The sequence below is a fragment of the Cardiocondyla obscurior genome, linkage group LG15, assembly GCF_019399895.1.
Source record: "Cardiocondyla obscurior isolate alpha-2009 linkage group LG15, Cobs3.1, whole genome shotgun sequence".
In the NCBI taxonomy this organism is placed as follows: Eukaryota; Metazoa; Arthropoda; class Insecta; order Hymenoptera; family Formicidae; genus Cardiocondyla; species Cardiocondyla obscurior.
The window spans coordinates 2,088,244-2,109,849 of NC_091878.1; the positions used below are offsets into that span (position 1 = coordinate 2,088,244).

General features: G+C 38.4%; 4 protein-coding genes across 7 annotated transcripts in view; 1 reads left to right on the top strand and 3 right to left on the bottom strand.

Annotated features, from left to right (window-relative positions):
* Positions 1-615: 615 nt before the first annotated feature.
* On the bottom strand, positions 616-3,342 carry LOC139108538 (putative odorant receptor 69a). The gene is made up of 8 exons (XM_070666938.1): positions 3,199-3,342; positions 3,008-3,127; positions 2,803-2,920; positions 2,133-2,400; positions 1,380-1,502; positions 1,111-1,201; positions 904-1,037; positions 616-807 (listed from the first exon to the last, which is right to left on the bottom strand). Exons 1-8 carry the CDS (start codon positions 3,340-3,342, stop codon positions 633-635), a joined length of 1,173 nt encoding a protein of 390 aa, XP_070523039.1. The 3' UTR covers positions 616-632.
* Positions 3,343-3,721: 379 nt separating this feature from the next.
* Hop (tyrosine-protein kinase hopscotch) lies at positions 3,722-9,541 on the bottom strand. The gene is made up of 13 exons (XM_070667103.1): positions 8,983-9,541; positions 8,554-8,855; positions 8,083-8,439; positions 7,720-7,932; positions 7,361-7,638; positions 6,922-7,240; positions 6,697-6,853; positions 6,320-6,441; positions 6,078-6,231; positions 5,644-5,974; positions 5,106-5,524; positions 4,656-4,984; positions 3,722-4,479 (listed from the first exon to the last, which is right to left on the bottom strand). Exons 1-13 carry the CDS (start codon positions 9,094-9,096, stop codon positions 4,158-4,160), a joined length of 3,417 nt encoding a protein of 1,138 aa, XP_070523204.1. The 5' UTR covers positions 9,097-9,541; the 3' UTR covers positions 3,722-4,157.
* A 479-nt stretch (positions 9,542-10,020) lies between these two features.
* La (La autoantigen-like) lies at positions 10,021-12,606 on the top strand. 2 transcript variants are annotated; one of them, XM_070667110.1, is made up of 8 exons: positions 10,036-10,179; positions 10,235-10,458; positions 10,760-11,113; positions 11,279-11,421; positions 11,506-11,584; positions 11,694-11,948; positions 12,039-12,174; positions 12,390-12,606. In XM_070667110.1, exons 2-8 carry the CDS (start codon positions 10,249-10,251, stop codon positions 12,467-12,469), a joined length of 1,257 nt encoding a protein of 418 aa, XP_070523211.1. In that variant the 5' UTR covers positions 10,036-10,179; positions 10,235-10,248; the 3' UTR covers positions 12,470-12,606. The 2 variants fall into 2 exon arrangements, with proteins under 2 accessions (XP_070523210.1, XP_070523211.1); XM_070667109.1 differs by having other exon boundaries at positions 10,021-10,458; positions 12,332-12,460.
* A 169-nt stretch (positions 12,607-12,775) lies between these two features.
* Nlg-5 (neuroligin 5) overlaps positions 12,776-21,606 on the bottom strand; it is a 165,128-nt gene continuing 156,297 nt past the window's right edge. For all 3 annotated transcript variants that reach the window (XM_070667106.1, XM_070667107.1, XM_070667105.1), the window contains 5 exons: positions 20,612-20,804; positions 19,272-19,716; positions 17,034-17,307; positions 16,363-16,509; positions 12,776-16,299 (listed from right to left, as the gene is read on the bottom strand). In XM_070667106.1, coding sequence (XP_070523207.1) covers positions 15,641-16,299; positions 16,363-16,509; positions 17,034-17,307; positions 19,272-19,716; positions 20,612-20,804 — 1,718 coding nt within the window. In that variant the 3' untranslated portion in view covers positions 12,776-15,640. The remainder of the gene's footprint in view (positions 16,300-16,362; positions 16,510-17,033; positions 17,308-19,271; positions 19,717-20,611; positions 20,805-21,606) is intronic.

The following is a 21,606-nucleotide window of genomic DNA, read 5'->3' on the forward strand; positions in this document are numbered from 1 at the left end:
TTCCTTACACGCGCGTATATTCTGCCGCGACATCGGGATTCATTTCCGGTCACAGTTGTGACAAAGAGAGCGAATGATGAGCGAAGGAAAAGTTCCAAGTAAAACATGTCATTCGAATTGTTAGCTATTACAGTCTTCGACGTACGACGACCAAATTTTTAGATATATTTCTTCCCTGAAAAATATGCGAGAAAGAAAAAAGAAAAGGTTGAGGGAAAAAATTTTTAATTCACAAAATGGTGAGCTTTTCTAATATATTTTATTTGCAAATGTCGTAAAAGGAAAATCTGTGGGTAACGCCTAGGGTGAAAATAATTATTTATTATTGTCATACAGATATATTTATTTCGAGACACGTTCGTTATCTGAAAATTATTGTACGTCTTTACTTACTCGTATACCGCGCTGACAGATTTTATTACGTTCAGAGAATAATTTCTTATTTTTTTTTATTTTGTTGTAAGAAGAGCGTTAGTTTAATTAATAATATTACCAAGTAATAACATTACCACGAATCTTCTGCGTTCTCGTAACTCGACAGAAACCGTTTCAAATTTGTCTGATGAACATGCAATAAGAGATCGCTGTTTGAAGTATCTTTGAATGATACGTTATTTTTTATTCGTCAATTGTCAAGACTCGCGAGTGCCGAGCACAGCGTACTTAATTTTTACCATTCCGTAATTCTGTAAGGACATCACGTAAAGTCTGCAGGCGGTTAAGACGAGCGGGTGATAGCGTCGCATCATAATTATTAACAGAGCTTTCTGCTGTGAGATTACCGCGTTGTACCACGTTGAGTTGAATCTACGGAGTTAATATTTTTCCCTTTTACTTCGGAAAGCAAGCAGACTGGCGAAATTATCCCTTAAAGTAAAATCACGACGGTTATCATTTACTTACAATTTTTCGCTTATGTTGGAACTCAAGTCCGTAATTTGTTGTCCCATAAAACAAGATATAAATACGTAACTCAGCGCTATAACAGCAACGCTTATGGATCTAAGAGCCTTTTCAAAACTGGAGATAGTTAATAGCTGAAAGGGTTAATTTAATTTTAATGCGCCGGTAATATTTAAATTCAATTAAAATCGTTCTTAATCAACATACTTGGATTAATGTAAGGCTCATCAGAATCACTATTCCTATGAGATCCGTTAGAAACGATATCGTGTGACTTGTTCCGACTATGTCGACGAATCTTGTAACGTTAAAAAAGTCACATTAAATCAATATTAACAAAATATAATGAAGTAATATTTCTATTAATAAAATAACGATTATTTCTTTTTTTTTTACAATAAAAAATGTTTTACTTATAGAAAGTACTTAAATGCGATTAATGTTAACACATTAACATATTAAAGAGAAATACAAACTGTATAATGTTGTGATGCTGCTGTACAAAGCCGGCTATATTTTTTAAAGTTATTTGTGATCTCTGAGTTAAATTAAACACCGTTTTATCTTCGATAACGCAAAATAAGCGTTCCGCGCGATACCTGCCAGAATAGTAGCGTTAAATTATAACATTTCGATCGTGCAACTAATTTCCAATCACGTTTGTAACGAGCGAAAGAGACGAAATAATACCCGAGTAGAAATTCATCTAGCTATTCTGATTTTGTAGCTGTACACTTTTACGCCGCGTGCTAGCTTACTACGCGGGTTGACCTACCGTAACGCGCGCTCGAGTGCCGAGTTCGCTGGCCGCCAGGCACCAGACTTGACCAGACCCGCCGGCGGCAGTGCACGCCGCGAGCACGTGCGCGTGTTTACGTAGACAGCTGCCATCATGTTTTACGGTCCACATAGTACGGGACGCGCGGGCGGCGGGCGTGGAACCGGGCTAGTTCGGCGGACTTGGCAGAACGTTGGCATAGATTACTACGCGCAGTGTACTAGTACGTCGCGAAAAATGTTTAGATATCTAATATTTCTAGCTCGTTACCAATCAATAATAATCGTCTGGTACCTAGACGATTTGAGCGTTACATTTCTGGCCCAGTGCTGGATAGCTTTGCTAGGCTAGATAAACCGCGAGGCTAGGCTTAATTTCCACTCGGGTAATTTGTTAATTGGAAGAGAGATATTGAAAAGTGATGAGTAAGATTTATTACGAAGTTTCTTACCCCAGCAGTTCGCACATTCCACAAATGTGTAGGGTGAAAGTAACAAATAGGGAACAACAGGTGACATAAATTGGAGGCAACATGAACATTACGAGGCAAGCGTGGAACCGAATAGAATACAAATATTCGTCTTCGTCGACGAAGTAATAATTATTATTCTTGAAGGGCTGCTTTCGAGGACGAGATTCGTTCCTAGGTAGTACAATGTCGAGCATTTCTGGTGTAAACATCCATACGGTATATGACACTATCACTGTATATGATATGACTGAAAAATTCAGTGATAAAAAATTTAATACATTTGTAGCAACATAACTAGGTATATGTGGACAAAATAATTCAAATCGAATTATATAAATCATGCTTAATGAAATCTCGCATAATTTAATAATAATAATTGTAACAAGCGTTTTCTAAAGTACAATTATGAGTTTGAATAGACAGAAAAAGCGTCATGTATTGTTTATTGAAAATTATGCATGATAAAGATGTTTGATGCATGTAATGAGATAAACGTTTCTTGCAATTTTATGCACAGAAATACACTCTTGGCCTTTTAGGTAGAAACGTCTACTTTTTATATGTATATATATATATATATATATATATATATATATATATATATATATATATATATATATCACAAAGCGAAAATTAATATTTTTCTTACTTATGAAACTGAGTGTCAATAATCTTGAGATTTTAGCATACTGATGCAAGATTTCGTATTCATATTGCGTCTTTTGTAACGCCCAGTTTTTTGACATACGCTCAAATAATTCTCCAAACTAAAAGAATGAAGTTAATAACTCTCTTTTTCAAAATGGTATAAAAATCAACAGCCACAAGAAATAAATCATAAGAATGTAGCTTACTTTATCTACGTAACTACTACGCGTGTATATGTTAACCATAGGACCTAATACAATTATAAACTCTTGCATTCCATCAACCATATAATCCAAAGTAATGTCAGATGTACACATGCTCGAGATCTAAAAAAATATTTTAAATGATAAGAGTAAAACAATTTATTAAGATTATCTAAGACTCATTCGATAACTACCTGTACGAATAAAGATGATAACATGACAATTGTGAAAGAAAATCTTATTAAAAAAGCGCTAGGCTTGCTTTGGTAAGGAGACAGTCCACTAATCGATAGAAGAAGTTGGTTTAATTTGTAATAACGCTCTTCGGGATATTCCATTTGCTTTGAGAGTTTCAGACAGACTGACCGTAGAAGTAAGAACTCGATTATTACTTTACTGTCTCATCTTTTTGCTTTCTTTTTTATGTATTATTTTTATTACGATTAAATTGCATGGAGAAATAATGCACGCGTTTAGCGTAAAGACACAAATTTTGTAAATGGAATCGATCAGCAGCGCGCCTACAACATAGATAATAACGTGAGAAAAAACATCCGGTGGTCTGCGAAAAATTGTCTTCGGACAATAATTTTTTTCGCACCAGCTTTTACTCGCTCATTCCCTGTATTAACTCAGTCTATAGAAGATTATTGATAGTTTAAAATATTGTGAATAAAAAAAAAGTGAGGTAGAGCTGTTTTAAGAGTAAAAGTAATATTTATTTTTTAATAATTACATTTTACACATGTACATGATAAAATGGCGATAGTATCTTCGACTAGATAAATCTTTTCTATACAAGTTGTTAGGCTCAAAAATTTTTTTTAATTCTCCAATGGCAGATTCTTTGATTTTTTTTTTTTTTAATATTGTTAATTACTTTTTGAAGACAGAATATATTACTTGATAGAAATAGATTAGTTTTTTTTTTCTAAAATTGATTTATTTAAAAATATATAAATAAAACTGACTTATACATAAGAGATCTTTATAGATATAGAGATCTTTTAAAGGAATGAAAGTAGCTTTCGGCGAAAAGTAGTTAATTGTAGACTCTTCAAAGAATCTTCCATTTAATGTAAGAATCAAGAGTGAAATACGTTATATATTTTAAAAATAACAACAGACAATTTATAAGAAATCGCAAAACGTTCTAATAATTACAGAGTAGTTGCTCGATATCTTCGCGTAGAGTAGCAAAGATTGGTCTCTCATGGCTGTTCAGTTGCCAACAAGACAACATTAATTTTCGGTGGATTTCCTGTGGACAGTTGTCTGGACAAGGAAGACGATGTCCACGTTCCAATGCGTTTAACAGGTCAGTTATAGACGTCATTAAGATTTCTTTATCACTCACTCTAATTGACAATTGCGGATCAACGCCGTAACTGAAAACCTCGTACATTGTCACGCCGAAAGACCACACATCCGAACGCGTGGAGAATTTGTTATGTCTCAAGCTCTCTGGTGCGTACCTAAGAAAAGTTTATTTCTTTTAATGTGTACTATCTAGCAACGTATAACAAATAATTCAATTTAATAGAATTTAATAGACGTTAATAAAAAAAAAATTATATTATTTTCAAGTATTAAAAAGTTATTATCAACTCATTAAAAATCGAGATTAATATATATTTTTTGCCATACTTACCATTTAATTGGTATATTGCGAAGAGTTTTAAAAACATAATAATCACTTGCAGCTATTACTTGCGCGAGACCAAAGTCGCTGATTTTTACTCGATCTTCATTTGCTACTAGAATATTTCTCGCTGCTAGATCTCGATGGACAATATTCATACTTCCAAGATACTCCATGCCCGCGACTATATCCAGGGCGAATCCTAACAATGTTTTATATGCGAGACTAAATCGATGCGAACTTAAATAACTCAATAACGAGCCGTATTGTATGAACTCCATCACTAAAATTCGATCCACTGAGCACAAAATCTTCACGATATTTGGATGTTTGAGTCTCTAAAGATAAAGAAAAAAAAAATTAATATAGTTAATTAAATAATTTCGGCTATTTATACTATCATTACATCTACCGTAATTAAAAAAAATGTATTTAGCAATTAATTTTTGAATAATTTACCTCCATGATTTTAATTTCTCTTTCAAAGTCAAGCACATTTTCTGAATCCTCTTGTGTCTTGAGTTTCTTGACGGCTACATCTTGCTCCGAATCAATTTCCTTACCATTGCGCCTTCTGAGCGTACCTTTATACACTTCGCCGTAAAAGCCTTCACCAATGCGCCCTCGTAGAATCACATCTAAGTTTTCATTTATCTCATACGTACGCTGCCATTGAGAGTTATCTTTACTATTAAAAGCTTTGTCGCTGGTTTTGCTTTTATTAGTTTTGTCCGAGCTATCTTCACGACTTGGGCCACAATCGCTACCGTTACCCGCGATTGGCATCTTGTACAATTCGCTATTTAGCCAACGTAGATAAACTGACAACTCGTCCCTGCTACTATCTTGATTCTGATAGCTGACCAATTGCTCCGTAACTGTTAAAAAAATTTGATTTTAATCTCTGATTTTTATATTACTTATCAAATAACAAATTGTTTTGTAAATTTAATATTTATACATTAAATTTGCAATTAAAAAGATTTAATCGACTCACCGTGATCGGTGTCGTTCCAAGTAATATTCGTATAATCGGTAACGAGGCTCGATTGCGATTCACTATTTGATTTGTTCTCTTCTGTATAAATACTGTCATTTTCCTCGTTGGTTCCATCAGCATCTTTGAATAGTTTCGGACATATAGTAGCATAGGTGTGGGTTCTACGAGCATTATATACTTCGTATAGAATCTGATTGATGTCTCGCATGATAGCTTGAGGCTGTTTTCTTGATACGTAATTATTTTTACCCCAGCATTCTAACATTAATTTATAAATTTCATGTGGACAATCCTTAGGCGGAGGTAATCGGTTTCCACATTTATAAAACTGTAATACATTATTTAATTATGTTAGTCGGGGTTTATAATAAAAAAAAAGATTAATTCTATCAGTGTAGAAATAAAAATTCCTTGTTTTGTAATAAACGTACCATTTTAACAGTATGAGTTTTGTGATATTTAGGTGGGGAAGCTCCTCTAGAAAATATTTCCCAAATAGTTGTTGCCAACGCCCATATGTCAGCTTGAAGACTATATTTTGCCGACACGAAATCCGCGTAACATTCTGGTGGTATCCAATATATACTGTTGAATAGAATAGAATCATAAATCTGTATATTATATAGATATATATGAAAAGAGAACCTAAATGAAAAATTATTTCTTTGCTTACTCGTCCTCAGTATAAGTGAAAAGATCAGGATCTCCCAATTTGATAATGAAACTATTATCTGTATGCGAATGGACCAGGACATTCCGGCATCTTATATTTCCGTGAACTACACGATTCTCCTCCTACATAATAAAAATTCTTAATTTTAATCATAAAAAAAGGAGTGTAATATAGCGTCAAATGATTTAAAGTACTACAACACGTTAAGATAATTCAAAATATTACCACGGCTGTAGATCACTCAATTGTAATTATCACAATGTAATTTTTATAATTAACTAATGTCTCCGAATGAGATAACATGCGCGAAATAAGATTAAAAAAAAAATCAGCGCGCGTGTAGCGCATGGTTTTTTCTAGTATACAAATTAATTTACCAAATGCCATAAAGCCGTTGCGAGACAAACGGTGGCTTCCACCATATCGACCGTTAACACAGACTTGCTATTGCTGCAAAGATATTTATCCAGTGGCCCTAAATTTACCAGTTCGAGGAGCATTCCAATTGTCGGTGCTACAGTTATTCCATACAATCTGAAAACAAAGTGTAACGTAATATTTTCATTACACTCTGATGTCTTCTTAAAATTTCTGATATTTACCTAACTAGAGCTCCCGATCGCAATTGGCTCCACTTGCCAACCAATTCTAAAAATTCTTTGGTATAATTACTCTCCTCCGTTTTAAGTATTTTCATCATAACTTCAAGCTTTTTGCCCTTAGTAACGCGCCATATAGCTCGATGCAAGCTTGTCATTGTTGTCAAATCCTCGTCACTTTTTTCCGTCGTCTTGTGTATCTGCAATTCATTCCACGGTACGCATCGCGGTCCACCTTGCAAAAGGGTGGTGATTATCTCTTCATCTGCCGCTACCTCATTCGTAACATTTTCCGAAGCACAAAGTAATAACTTCGATTTATCTAAAAAATTAACATTTATACACATATATAAAATAACAATTAAGATGTTAATTTTTTCACTTTCTAAATTATTGCATATTATTATTTCGTATATAATATTTTTTTTTTTAATATACATACCATATTCCGAAAATCCCAAACATTTTCCGAAGTATATTGATTCATTAGGATTTTGGAATGACGAAATTAAATGCCTCAAAGACTCATACACACGAGCGCTGTTTGTCATTGCAAATTTATCAGGTTCGGTCTCCATCACTCTTTGCGAAGATATAGTTCCATCTTTGTTGTAAACATCGATATAGTAGACGCAGTACTCGGTTTCGCTCTCTCGCAAAATGTAACTACCTGGCTCGTTGGCACATTTTTCCTTGAGTTTCGCATAAGAGAAGCTTTTCCTGAAACGCGTTCATCGACTCTTCGTAAATTTATATGCATAAAATATAATCTTTTATAACATTATTTGGAAACTATCTTACCCAACTGGTCCATGGCACCTCAATTTTTGTAGTCTCTCTAAAGAAGGTGTAACAATAGTAGCATCACCACTGCAGAGATTAAAATTCCACTTAACAGATAAACGATAATATCCATCCAGAGCGGATACAAAGGACAATAAAATCGCTTTTGTGTCAAATTGTACGCATAACGGTATGCCAGTTCTCCTCCCAATTAACACAGTGTTGTTTTTTCTAAAAGATTAAAAATGTCATAAATAATTACATATTCATTATTTCTTAATACATTTAATCCATATAGATCGAATTAATTATTTTAAAACTTGTTGTAAAACTCTGATTGAAAAATAATTTAATATAGTGAAATTATATATTTGTTATTACCCTATAGAAAGGGTGGAAATGTCTTCTATTCTGCAAATTGTTTTCCACGCGCCAATGTCGATCTCGCAATACTTTATCTCCATGGTAACTCTAAGTAAGACTTTAATTCTTAAATTAGGAACATCTTTATCTATTAATGCTGTGTATTCTTCGTATGGATAATTTGGAGCCATGCGTTCAAACTGCTTTAAATACTGTTCCTTGACATATGCAGCATCGTATCCAGATAACTTTGTAAGTGCATTATGTATAGGTTTCCTAATAAAAAAGGCATGCCTCTTTATGCATTCCTTAGGTATATATTTCTTATATTCCGATTCTACAATTTCTCGTGGGAGTTCTTCTTCAAGCATTACCCTGAAATTATATCAAAGTCTACAGTAAATTTGTAAAAAATTATGTATAAGATAAAACAATTCTTTTTTTTTTTTTTGCATTTTTTTTATCAAGAAAAATTTACTTGTGTCTTACCTATACATATCGCTAACTCCTAAGCCAATTAATTCGTGTTTATGTTTCTCATAAACTATGTCAGGTACTTTATTATCCAAGACATCTTTGCGAACTTGCTCAAAATAATAATTATATGCATTTAAATCTATTTCTCTTAATTCGTCCATGCTGGACGGCTTGAATCTTAGGCGAAAATTGAATCGGTATTTTTCCGAGTCTTCTTCCAGTATATAACCACAAGGAAACCATAGTTTTGAAGAATAACTTTGCAATGCAAACAGATGCCTTGCTAAAGGATTTATGTTAAAAGTATTGCATATCTAAAATTTAAATAAAAATTTTAATTATTTCAACGTTTGGCACAAAATTAAATATAAATACGTAGAAACGTAATAAAATTTATTAAAATTAAAAAATATTTGTCTGAAAAAATATAATTTTTCGTACCTTTATGCACAAGTATTCGATGCTTTCACCAACAGTAAATGCAAATTTCAAGGGCTTATCTCTACTGGCCATATAAATATATACATAATGTGACAGACGTGAATCGTCATCCATATTAATTTACAAGTTGTCAATTTTATCAGAAATATTACATTTTACAGCGACCACCCTTAATATCCAGCCCACGCACCGATTTGTTTTTTGTTTACCATGTGTGACGAATATAGCAAATTCGATCACTTGCATTACTCTGCAATTATGCACGAGTAGAAATCACACACTTGATGTTCAATGATAAAAGTGTGTGCACACATTGTTACTGATAAAATATTCAATATTATTATCCCTCTGCGCGTTCGAATCTATTCCATCAATCAAAACACTTATAATGGGCTCTTCTATTTGGATGTTTTTCACGTAGCAATCTTTGGAGTATCGGAGCAGGGCAGCGATCGTGTGACTTTTCCCTAGTAGAAACGATAACACGTCGCGGTATCGAATTGGAGATTGCAGAATGTAATTTAAAGATTAAAACTCGACCAATTGCAATTGACCTGATTGCAACTCGAGGTGTCCGATTGGTGAAAATCTGATCCTCGGCTGGCTGGTTCTGCACCTTCAGTACATAACCTTCAAAATGTAATTTATTTTATAATTTTCCGATTGTTAAAAGTAATTTTTTTTTCTTCTAAATTAAATACTGCAGCTTTTATTTTTAAAAGAATTTTTTTAATTATAATTATTTTTTAATATATTAGATTTTAGAAACATTACTATATTCTTGTGCGATGAAAAATATTAGTCTTGTGTTACTTTTTATAATTATTTTTCCAGCTTAATATTTTTTTATATCTCGTGTTTTTTTATTTATATGCAATTATTCTCTTGATTATTAAACAAATAAGTGTATTCCGTTCTAAACATTTTCTGGTGACTTTTGTAGTGACGGTCTTATTATTCCTAGTAAGGTACAGTGAAAACTCGTCGATAGTACTAAATAATCTATAGCACGCGTGACGTGAATTATACATCTTTCTAACGTGCTTCTCGGATGCTTCAGACTCCTCGGAACCCTCTCGAATATCGGCGTCGTCTTCGTTCATTTCCGTTCTCAGCTTAAACGCAGAAACACGTGTGTGAATCTCGGAAGTCGTTTTTCTATTTCATTTTTTCATCTGCGGGATTTAAGATCACAAAGTAAGTCAGTAGTTGTTCCTAAACGTGTTGTATTCATTGCTGTAATTATCGCTAGAAAAATATCTGGATATGGAGAAAGAACAAAAAGAAACGAGTGTTGGCGACGATCAGCTAAACGGCGACACCGCCGTAGAGGTTAGTCACGACGCGCCAACCGTTGAAGAAAAACCGAAAGAAAATACAGATGTAAAAACAGAACAACAAACAGAAATGAACGGAAAGAATACAGAGGAAGAACCGTCAGAAGAACTTTTGGGAAAAATTAAGACGCAGATAGAGGTATACCTTTTACTCTTTGTTTAAAATAGATTAATTTATTCTTTTGTAATACTTCGTATTACTGTAGAGATTCACGTCATTATATTAATAATTTAGAATTGCAATGATACTCGAAAAGATCGACATATGGTTCTTTTGTGTGTGTTAATTTTTTTTTAGATGATCAATAAGGCAATGAGAAAGATGATAAGTTTGCTATTATCATATGAGACTTGGTTTTTGCATGCTACTTTTATCACCTTTTTATTTTTTTGTTACCACTTGTAGTTTATCTATATCTTAAATTCTTTTTTTTTTTTAGTACTACTTTGGCAATGTAAATATGCAGAGAGATAAGTTTCTCATTGAACAAACAAAGCTAGATGAAGGATGGATTCCAATGACTGTTATGTTGAACTTTAAATTACTTGCTGCTCTCAGCAAAAACGTTGAAGTAATTCTGAAGGCTTTGGAAACCAGTGATCTCATGGAAATATCCGAAGATAGAAAGAAAATACGTCGCTCATTAAAGCATCCTTTACCAGAATATAATGAAGTGTATAGGAAGGCTCAGGAAGCTCGAACCGTTTATGTTAAAGGCTTTCCGTTAAATGACACAACTATTGACAAGTTGAAAGTCTTTTTTGAACCATATAAACCATTCGAAACCATTGTGGTAAATATTTGACATAGAATATGTAAATATGTTTGAATATTATTGGTTTAAACATCTCTTTATACTTTAAACTAAATTAAATAAGACTATCTGAATTTAATGTTACGATATTTATCAATATAAAACTAAATTACAGTTATTTAAAATAATTTTTTTGTTTTTCAGTTGAGAAAGTATCTAGATAAAGATAAAGTTTTGAAGTTTAAAGGATCTATTTTTGTACAGTTTGAGACTATTGATGCTGCTAAAGCATTTATGAATGTAGACTCTATAAAATATGGAGACACAGAATTAATAAAGAAATGGACGTAAGTAAAAATATAGGAAAATGATTTTTAATATTTATTTTATGTATCATATATATGTACGTAATTTTGATATAATTTTTATAGTGTAGATTATAATGCAGAAAAAGCACAAGAAAAGGAAGAACGTAGAAAAAAGAAAGCAGATAAAATGAAAAAATCAACTGTGAGTAAGAAGAGCAGTAGAAATAAGAAATCATTATGGTTGTAATCTTATTATTCTTAATCTGATATCTTTTACTTGTGCTTTATAAATTTCTTTTGGTTTTTTTCAGACAGAAAAAGAAACGGAAGATGATGAAGCAGAACGAACACCTGCAGCAACAGATAATAAATTGCCAAAAGGTTCAATTATTTATTTTTCTGGTGTACAAAATACATGTACGAGAGAAGACATTAAAGAATGTTTAGATAAATTTGATGCCGATATTGCATATATCGATTTCCAAAGAGGGAACACGGAAGGTTGGGTACGTCTGCAAGGAGAGAATGCTGCTAAACCTTTGTTGGAAAAGACAAACGAAGGCAAGGTAAGAGAAATATCTGTAAAATTTTTCAAACTCTTTAATAGTTTCTTTGGTAATTTTAAACTGAGAAAAATATTGTATTTGCGTTTAAAGATAGTAATCCAAGAAACAGAAATTACCTGTAAAGTCCTCGAGGGTAAAGAAGAAGACAAGTACCTCGCTAAAGCGATGGAAGACATGGTAGCTTCGAAGAACAAATATATAAAAGCCAAACGGAGCGGTAGGAAAGGTAAAAAAAATCATTTTGAAATATTACAGTTCATTATCAAATATATAAATATATTATAATGATGACTTTAGCCATGCTAATACTGAGAATTCATATAAATTATATATGGATTACGATGAGTTAAACTCTTAAATTACAACTGAATTCTTTATTATAGAACAAAACTAATTTTACACTTTAAGGAAGCAGATATTACATTTGTATTATGTTCAAAGGACGTGCGCGGGGTGCAAAGAAAAGACCTAATAGCCCCTCACATGATGCAGTTCCGGCTAAGAAAAAAGTTGTCGAATAGAAGATTATATTATTTCCATCATTGAAGATTTTAAAATTATGTACATCGTATTTTCAATGTACTGGCGAGTTATATGTAGAAAACACTAAATTATGCCTAGCATAATTTATTACATTATAAACAGATTTTGATTTAAATTGTTTGTTACATTTTTTTTTAATGTATATTATTTTCAGTATTTTGAAAATATAACTTCGTCTATATTTAGTTAAATATGTTCTTTATAATTATTTAACATTTTACATTGAATTTTTTAATTTTATGTAATAAAAATTAAAGGATGATATGATAATTCTGCCATTTGACGGATGATTAACAAATCAAAATTACTGTATATTTTTATAAATTGGCATTTATTTGTTGTACAGTGAAATTTACAAATTGATTTCTCTAGACTATAACACGTATTTAAATTTCACTGTTGTTTTACGTGCGTCAATACTACCTTCACGCAAGTATCACAACGTGTTAAAGATCATATCATCCGCGAACAGTTACTTTGAAAAATTACATGTAATGATGTATGTACGATACTTAAAACTATCGGCAATACGATTTTACGCAACACCGAATCTGTGCATATTACGCTACGTACTTGGTTACAGTTTTACATTTTTAATCATATTGATACATATGTATAGTTTTATGTGCCGGGGAATCATACGTAATCGTATTAGATTAATCTTATTATTATTTTTTTCAGACAGTCTCTCAATATTTAATCATTTTAAAACTCATTTTATGTGAAAAAAAAATTATTGCGGTCTTTTTCTTCTTCTAGGATAACAGTTAAATTGTTAGAAAATTCAATCCTCGCATGTATTATGTGTTAATTGTTACATATGTATGAATTAATTCCTTAGCTTACCACAATCCCAAGAATCAAGATATAAACATGATAGAAACCTCTTCTTAGCATGTAAAAATCTGTCAGTGGTCGTGTCTACAATGTTTCCTGCCTTTCGTATAATTTTATGCCTGATTTTTGTTACCAAATATTAATTATTAATAATTAATGTCGCATTGTATTGTTACGTGAGCATATCTCATTTTCGCGCACGGACCAATTTGCAATAACAAAGATGACTTTCAAAACTTAGTATCTGTGTGGAGTCTAGTAGTTTCAGCAATCTCAGGTCATGAATATTAATTTGAGATTAAGAACTCTCTACAAAGACAAAATGTATCTCTGCAAACACGGGCGCGATCACGTCTTAGAATTTGGTCGAGAGAAAGAGAAAGAGAGTTTTATATTTATAAATCGATAATTTTAATCTTACTTTAAGGAGACTTCTTTTTCTTTTATTGTTACATTTTTTGAGCAGTTATTTGATTGTGTCAATAATCTCAATTTAAAAAGGCCGTATGAAGAAATTATCAATAATGTTCCATAAATTGTGGCTTAAAAGAATTAAAGTGTCGTCGAGCGGGCTCGTCTCAAAATTATATATATCCATCCTCTGCACACATCGGATAACTTTAAATTGAAAATCACGCCGCTATCCACGAAGGTAAAAAGATTTTATCCTGCGTTATTAATTCAAATATTTTAAATAAAAATATAGATGCATTTAATCCTTAATTTTGCATTCACGATTATACTGTCTAGCATTAGTACATTGTTTTGTACGTTAAAATAGAGAGGACTATACAAGATGTCTTTGTCAATTACGAAGTCTCGAGGTTCGCGGGCGAGAAACGCGAAAGGAAGTGTGTACATCAGACGAGGAATTCCAGTCGCGATTTCATGGCGGTACGATACTTCTGACTGTCGGACTGTTCGCTAAGAGAAGAATACTCAGCGGAGGGTCGAGTCCGCCCTCTCGAAAGTCGTCCCGATCCCGTTCGTCGGCTTTTCTCTGTCGAATGCACTCGTGATTGTGCACTTGCGCGGCAGGTAACGCGGCTGGAGAATTACGCTTTCCGCCCGAATAAACTTCGCGAGCACTCGCGAACGCTATTAAGCCGTTCTCCTTGGTAAGATCGAAATTACACATTTCGAAGGATGTAGCTAGCTGTGTGTCGCAAGGGCGGAAACGACGAGTGCATCATCACTTTACGGATAGTGCTTTCGTACACCGTATTCGTTTCACTCGCAAATAACGGAACGCTTATCGCGTCCGATCCCGTTTGATCCGCTTCGAATCGAGTGCCTCTTCCTCCCAATCGATGCTTTACAAAGCAATCGTCGAGATGACGGTATGCGATCGTGTACGTGGCTTTGGTATTCCGATTCCGTTTCAAGATCAGATTCGTCGTCGTCCGTCGATTACCGTGCATCGATCCGCACACGGTATTCTTACGCGTATAATTGCTTTTTTTTTTTTTTATAGAGAATTCGATTTAGAGCTTTTTAACGAGAATTCCATTAAGTATACGCTTCGTCTCAATAATTTCTCGACAGGCGCCCTTTTCTGTGATGTTAAAGATATCGACACGTCTCCTTTACGTCTTGTAATGATACTTAAGGCCACCTATTTGCCACGGTCTCTGAGAGAATCAGGGTTTATTCCGATAAATTAAATGACTAGGAAACATCCGTATCAATATCTTCAATTGCGAAGAAAGTTCTTTGAATAAAATACTTTTGAGCACTCGATATATATATATATTTTTATATGTATATAGCCACGAGTTATGATAAGTACTTTAGCAATCACTTTCTTTAAAACCATCAAGAGAATATCCCGTCTCTTATAAGTAGTAACTACGTACAATCCACGTCTCTATTAGAAATAACGACCACGTGCAATGTTACATTTCTACCAGTAGAAAGAACCGGTCACAAAGTTTCCTAAGTAGTAACAGTCAGGCGCAATCCGGCAGTAATAACAGTTCAGCGCGACCGCGTTATCGTTAGCCACGTCGCAGTATCGCGCGTTGCAAGTAATAACAGTCAGCAATTTTCAGTAGTTACGTTCGACCACGGTCAGACGCGCCGTATCCCGACCGCATGCTGATTAACCCGATACCGCACTTCACGCACGATGCACACTGTAAAACATCTATTACAAAGCCCTTTTCCTCTAATGAATTTACGCTCAATCGGCACTGTTCAACGACCGATCAAGGGAACATTGTTCAAAACCTGGACTCCGTGGTGACCCTCTCCGCGTCCACGAAGGTCACCCTCTTCGTCCGTGAGTTGCCCTCCGGGGGCAACCCCTAATGCTATACGGATATTTCTTGTATCTGGACGCGTTTCTTAATAGTGTTGGTGCTACCGGCAGTGGTGAGCGAACTAGTGGTCCTGGCGGGCGGTTTCGGTGGAATTGCGTCCTTGTGGACGTTACCGCTGGTCCCGTGGCCGGATCTCGGGTCTTTTCTGCACAATTGCTCGCCGTCCTGGACGTCCGGAGACTGCGCGAGCTGCTGCTGTTGTTCCTGGATGGAGGGACTCCTCGCGAGAGTTGTGTACGAAGGCGGTGGCTCTTGAGTGGGCCGCGGATTATCGGGGGGCTTCATGGACGTTCTCGTGGTCATCGGCAGGGACTCCTGCCCGTTCGGTCTGCAGTCCAGGGCGGCGCGCTTTTTGTCGCGGTCTCGTTGATAATAGATCCCGGCGAAAATCAGCATGTTCAGGACCAGGAGAATGCAGCCGACGCCCACGGTGATCCCCAGGGCAGTGGTCGTGCTGTAGTAGTGACGACTCGCGAGTCTTTGCAGAAGCTCCGCGTCGTCCTCGGAATCGTCCAGAATCGGTGTGATCTCCTCGATCAGGCCGTCCTCATTTCCACCCGTGGACGTGCTACAGGCGGTGGTCGAGGACGAGCTCGTCCGGGTCGTGCCCGTCAGCGGTAGTGGCGTGTACCATTCGTCCCGAACCGGTCCTAGGTGACGACAAAAAGGTAGATATAATTTACGTTCTCGTTTGCGTAAGCTGTATATCTTACCTGCGTAATAATGATCGCCTCGCTCCCGGAAGTGATGATGCCGCATGGAAACGTCGTCGTCTCCGGGACGATGAAGCTGCGGTATTAAGTTAAGCCACACTGCCATTTTGTGACCGCGATAATGGCTTTTCATCTTCGGTTTCAACGCTGGAATAAAATTTTAATAGTTAAAAGCGCTTTCTCCACCGCCTTCGATAATTATCTGTATCCGTTCACTAAAAGATTGGCGTTATAAATACAGGTACTAATCAAGAAATTAACAAATCAATCGTAAGTAAAGCAACCGCGCGAAGTATACGTCGCGAATAATTACTAACAGCGAATCAATTTTTAACAATCGCGAATGCATTTATAAATAGATAACATCTGTCGGATTATTACGATGGAGTAATTTTGCGCCTTACTCAGAAAGGGATTTCACCTCGCACGCAATTAAACTTTTTCAAGAAAATTTCAAAGGGAAACGTCAAGGAACGCGGCGGACAAAGTCCACTGTACACAATCAAATTTCTGAGAGGCGAACTTTCGTGGGAATTTAAAAAGAATCGCGGAACGTCGCCGCGCGAGATGCGGAGGGAAGGCGCTTTGTGGAAAATTAAATTTATCGAAAAATAACGGAGGAGAAAACTCCGGGCTTTTCTCTCTGCGGTCTCTCGGGCGCGCGGCGTTACCTATCGTGAGGTACTGCTGAGTTCCTGTCTCATATTGTTCCCATGTGAGGCCACGGAATCGCGTCTTCTCCTTCGGCGTGCCGTAGTCGACCGACTCGATCTTGTGCGGCTCGTTCGGGTTGCCGGTCTTGGCGAAATTGGTGAAGAAGGTGAGCACGGCCTCCGCAACGCCCTGGTCTTGTCGGGAATAATTCCGCGAGAAGAAAGCCCCGCCTGCCACCAGCGGCAGACCGAAAATATACGGTATGTCTTCCCCACGGACGCTCCCCAGGCGCTGCAAACGAGATTTCTCACTCAGAGAATCGCACGGGGGGCCTCCTCGGCGGCATCTCCCTACGAGCACCGTAATCGATAATTATACGCCCCGGCATCGCGCGAAGCTCCCAACGTAGGCGCGAGGGCTGTTATAATATTTACCATGTCCGCAAATTCGCGTAATTCGCATTCACAGCAGTTGTTAAATCATTACTGGCTATTGACGACGGTTTGGTTTAATTAACCGAAACAGAATACTAGTTAATTATTGATGCCTGATTATTAGAATTTTAGTTAATTAATAGAACCGTGACGGCGCGATTGCCCAGATATTGCGCCGAAAGGGGGATGTCGGCCTCCCTCACACCGCCTGCACGTAATATTCGACAGCGAAATTCTCCGTCATGTTCGCGTGAAATGGTACCGGCGTAATTATACCCGCCGACATTCGTTAGCATGCGCGCGTGAAACGCGCGCGGAAAAGAATGCATCGAAGAGGACCACGGCGGGCGGAAAACGTCGCGATTAACAATTCAAATAAATTCATTCGCATTTGCATTCAGTGGTCTTTGACATCGCTTTCTTATCTCCCTCTCGGCCGGGCTTTTTCTCGCTTTTGTCTCGCTTAATTCGCCTCCCTTTTTTTTTTCCGCCGCGCATCTGGTAAACCAGTGGCGAAGCCGCTTCGATTGTGTTCGGCGATAGCTAAAAGCGACGCAGGTCATTCGCGACTACGCCAACTTATTAAAGAGCGAATCTTTCGCTCGGCGTTTAATTAAATCTCATTTCACGCTCGTGCACGGGGAGGTGAGAGGAGGAACGAATAGAGGAGGCAAAAGTACGTCGATGGTTTAAATCGCTGTTAACTGCACCGACCGCTTGCACCACCCCCTCGTCGATTCGAGCGAGATTAAACAACTTTCGGGGATCAGCGCGAGGCGTTAATACCGACTTTCGTCGTTTCCGGCGCCCGTTTCCAAAGCGATATTCCTAGCTATTCCGCGAAAGAGATAGTCCACCGGCCGCGCACGTCACTCGAAGTAACTCGTCTCGTCGGCTATTCGCGTACCGAAATTTTTTAAGCCGCCGACAAGCCGTCCTACTCTCGCCTACTAAATTGAAAATGTCAATCTGTTTCCCCTCTGTCGCGACTTTAACGCGCCGCTTGGCAGCGACCTTACAAATTGGCCGATATAACAATTTCTTTCTTGTCCTCCTTCCCCTCTTTTTCCCCCCTCCTCCCCCCTCCTCGATATTATTATGTCAAGCGTGACAAATCCCCGTCATTCTCGAGACAAAATGCGAACACGGTGCGCGCGGGTCGCTCGGGGCGTTTTATTAAATCAGTGTCTTCATCGTGAAGTCATGGCCAGCGGTTACCGGCTCGAAGTATAGATCGAGCGCGACGTAGAGTGAGACGGATGAGCTACGTGGTAGCGGAAGGGTGCCACGGGGATGGACGGGGCTGCTTCCTTAACTGGAAGTACCGGGCGGACTACGAGGTGTCGAGGGCGAGCGTTAGTCTCTCTTCGGGACGTCAAGTTAATGGAGTTAACTCAGACTTAAGCAGCGTCTCTACCTCTTTCGCTCACCCGCCTCCGCCTTCCGCTCTGCGTAAGTGGCGGTGGCCTCCGCGATAGCCCCTGCGTTGAGCAACGGGGGAAGGACGATATCGTTTCGCGATAGAGAAAAATCGACGCCTTGAGACCACCGCGGATATATCCTCCCCCACCCCCGATCGATCGACGACGCTGAATTACGCGATTTCTTGCCGGTTCCGCCCGGCCCGCCGCGCGCAAATTTCCCTTACGAAATTTCTTATCGCCGGCCATTACTTAGAGAGAGGCTACGCCCGCCGACATTCGGGTACTTAGGAAGAAAACGATTACGATTCCGCGATAAAAATTTTCTCCCGGAACTCCCGCGTGAACTCCCCCCCCCCTCCCCCGGTCCTCTCGGCGGGGTGATAACGACGTGTCTTACCTGCACGTAGCCGCTGTCCTTGGACTGATGATTGAAGTGATAAAAGTACGTCTTGGCGCCTCGCCTGGCGTGGTAGAAGGCGATTCTCATAAGCGGCGCGACCGTGTGACCGTCGCTCAACGCCTCCATGGTCGAGTCCCGTATTATGATGGGGTGAAGCACCGGCTTATCCCAGTCCGTGTACTCGTTTCTCACCGCCGAGAAGATCTCGTTCAGATGATAGACGTACGCGTTGCGGATGAACGTGCGCAGGATGCGGTTACGGTGGTCCTCCTCGAACCCGAACTGTATGTCGTTGTTGTTGAAGTCCAGATTCGACTCGGTCGTCGAGACGCCCAGGATCAGCGGGACCTTGATGAAGGCGTCGCTCGCGCGTTCCATGTCGAGGCCCGGGTCGGGGTTGCTTTGGTCCACCGGCAGGCCGGGCCCAATGCGCGGCACGAATCTGGAAAGAAGCGAATGCCGACGGAAAAGTCGGAGGAAGGCTCGCTCGTGCGAACGAACCAGCGGCACCGAATTGATATAATAAAGGTATTAAATCAATAAAGCGAAAGCTATTAATCCACCGCGATTCGACGGTAATCCGATAATAATTCAGCGTGCACGCGAGCGCCGTGATTATCCTCGCAATTAATAGTATCGCGAATTCATTTGGACCTCGTGGTAAATATACTCGCAAATATGCTTCTACCGGGTTCCGGCAGCTAATTCCGTGCTCGAATGCCAGTGAAAATTCAATTTAAGAGACCCCCTACGACTCTGGATTCTCGTGTCTGATTTGCCATTCCGTTCCTGCGGCGAGGCATGAAATGTCCGACTGAACAATTCATAACGATATGAAATCTTTAAATATGTCCACGCGCAGTTTCGACAGTTCGTCATAATTTACCGCAGTCACGGGCTCATGAAATCGTTATAAATTTGTAGCGCAGTAATTGCCGCCGTACCAGCCAGACGTCATTTTTTTTAACGTATCAATCATACCTATTGAATTTTTTACAATCCGGCATTTTCCACTTTTCATCAAAATGTGTAACTTCAATATTCAGGCGATGAATATAAATTGTGAAATATATATGTATATATATATATATATATATATATATATATGTTTGAAATGGAGGAAGGGTGATCACAAACGGGGTGATCCCGCGGTAATATTTATTACACCGACGTGCTATCATAAATAAAAAAGATATCGATGCGTTCCATCTGTAGTAGTTTCGCGATACGATATTTCATTATTTTAATTTTTTCCCTCCGCGTCGCGGAGCCCTTAAACGCAGAATTGAGCGTCAACGTGGAGAAAGGACGAGAGTTCGTGCCTAAGAAGCACCCACCTGATTTCCGGCAATTGCACGTCCATGAGAGTCTTGAGGGGCACTCCTCGTAGGCAGTCGGCGATGTCCTCCTCGCCCTCGGTCGAGCAGCCCATCTGCTCGCCTACCTTCGTCCTGAGATCGTTCGGATCGTGCACCGAGGCCCAGGGACTTAGTGCCGAGCCGCTGGATAGTACCACACGGTGAAATAATCCTGAGGAAAGAACAGAGGGCCGGTGTGGTGGAATTTAGGAAGCAGCTGGTAGGCACGAGAGGCAAGAGAATCCCTTTGCTCGGGACTAAGCTCGCCCGTAACTCCCGCACCTATATCGAATGCGCGGCGAGTGTGCGGCAGGATATCGTCAGCTTCCGGCCGATCGAGCGGAAGCGATGAGCCCGACGGGAGTTACCCCAAATGGTTATTATCCTCGCATGGATAATTAGAGGCGGACGTAAATATGATCGCGTCGTCCGCCGCCTGTGCCGTGCGATTGTTTTCCGCGCGGAGCCTCGAAAGTCCGGCGAATTACCCGTGAGCGCAGATTATCGGGCGAATTAAAAAAGAAAAAATTGTTACCGCAGTTGCAGCCGGAAATCGGTGGTACCGAGAAAGGCCGGAAAACACACGTTGAGCAATTTTCAATATCCGATCAGCGCGCGGAAAGGAATTTTCTAGGCAGCGCAATTAATATCGCACGTCATTTCGCTAACCAGCCCGACGCAGCATTGAAACGCGGAAAATCATACCCGCATGGAAAATTCATGCTAATTGAAAAGGATATTGCAGAACCTAATTAATCTCGCTTTTAATAAGCTGAATTTTATGACGTAACGCTGCGGAACGCTTTCCAAGCGGCGCGTTAATATCGCGTTTTGATAGTTATCTCTAGCGCCGCGCATTCCGGCTGCGAGCCGGAAAATCATATTCGCCGGCAAACATTTATGCTGACGCTAAAGTCGTTTATCGAACGTCACTGGTTTCTTTATGAAAATCACTGTTTCGAATGCAAACATCG

What these genes read in the sequence shown, in the direction of transcription:
- LOC139108538 (XM_070666938.1), bottom strand. Translation starts at nt 3,342, where the DNA reads ATGGAATATCCCGAAGAGCGTTATTACAAATTAAACCAACTTCTTCTA. An exon ending in GGAATGTGCGAACTGCTGGG is followed by an intron (nt 1,503 to 2,132) that starts GTAAGAAACTTC and finishes CTATTCTGGCAG; the next exon opens with GTATCGCGCGGAACGCTTAT. An exon ending in CAGCATCACAACATTATACA is followed by an intron (nt 1,202 to 1,379) that starts GTTTGTATTTCT and finishes TAACGTTACAAG; the next exon opens with ATTCGTCGACATAGTCGGAA.
- Hop (XM_070667103.1), bottom strand. Translation starts at nt 9,096, where the DNA reads ATGGATGACGATTCACGTCTGTCACATTATGTATATATTTATATGGCC. An exon ending in AGGTGCCATGGACCAGTTGG is followed by an intron (nt 7,639 to 7,719) that starts GTAAGATAGTTT and finishes AACGCGTTTCAG; the next exon opens with GAAAAGCTTCTCTTATGCGA. An exon ending in TTCACTTATACTGAGGACGA is followed by an intron (nt 6,232 to 6,319) that starts GTAAGCAAAGAA and finishes TCTATTCAACAG; the next exon opens with TATATATTGGATACCACCAG.
- La (XM_070667110.1), top strand. Translation starts at nt 10,249, where the DNA reads ATGGAGAAAGAACAAAAAGAAACGAGTGTTGGCGACGATCAGCTAAAC. An exon ending in AAATTAAGACGCAGATAGAG is followed by an intron (nt 10,459 to 10,759) that starts GTATACCTTTTA and finishes TTTTTTTTTTAG; the next exon opens with TACTACTTTGGCAATGTAAA. An exon ending in GAATTAATAAAGAAATGGAC is followed by an intron (nt 11,422 to 11,505) that starts GTAAGTAAAAAT and finishes TAATTTTTATAG; the next exon opens with TGTAGATTATAATGCAGAAA.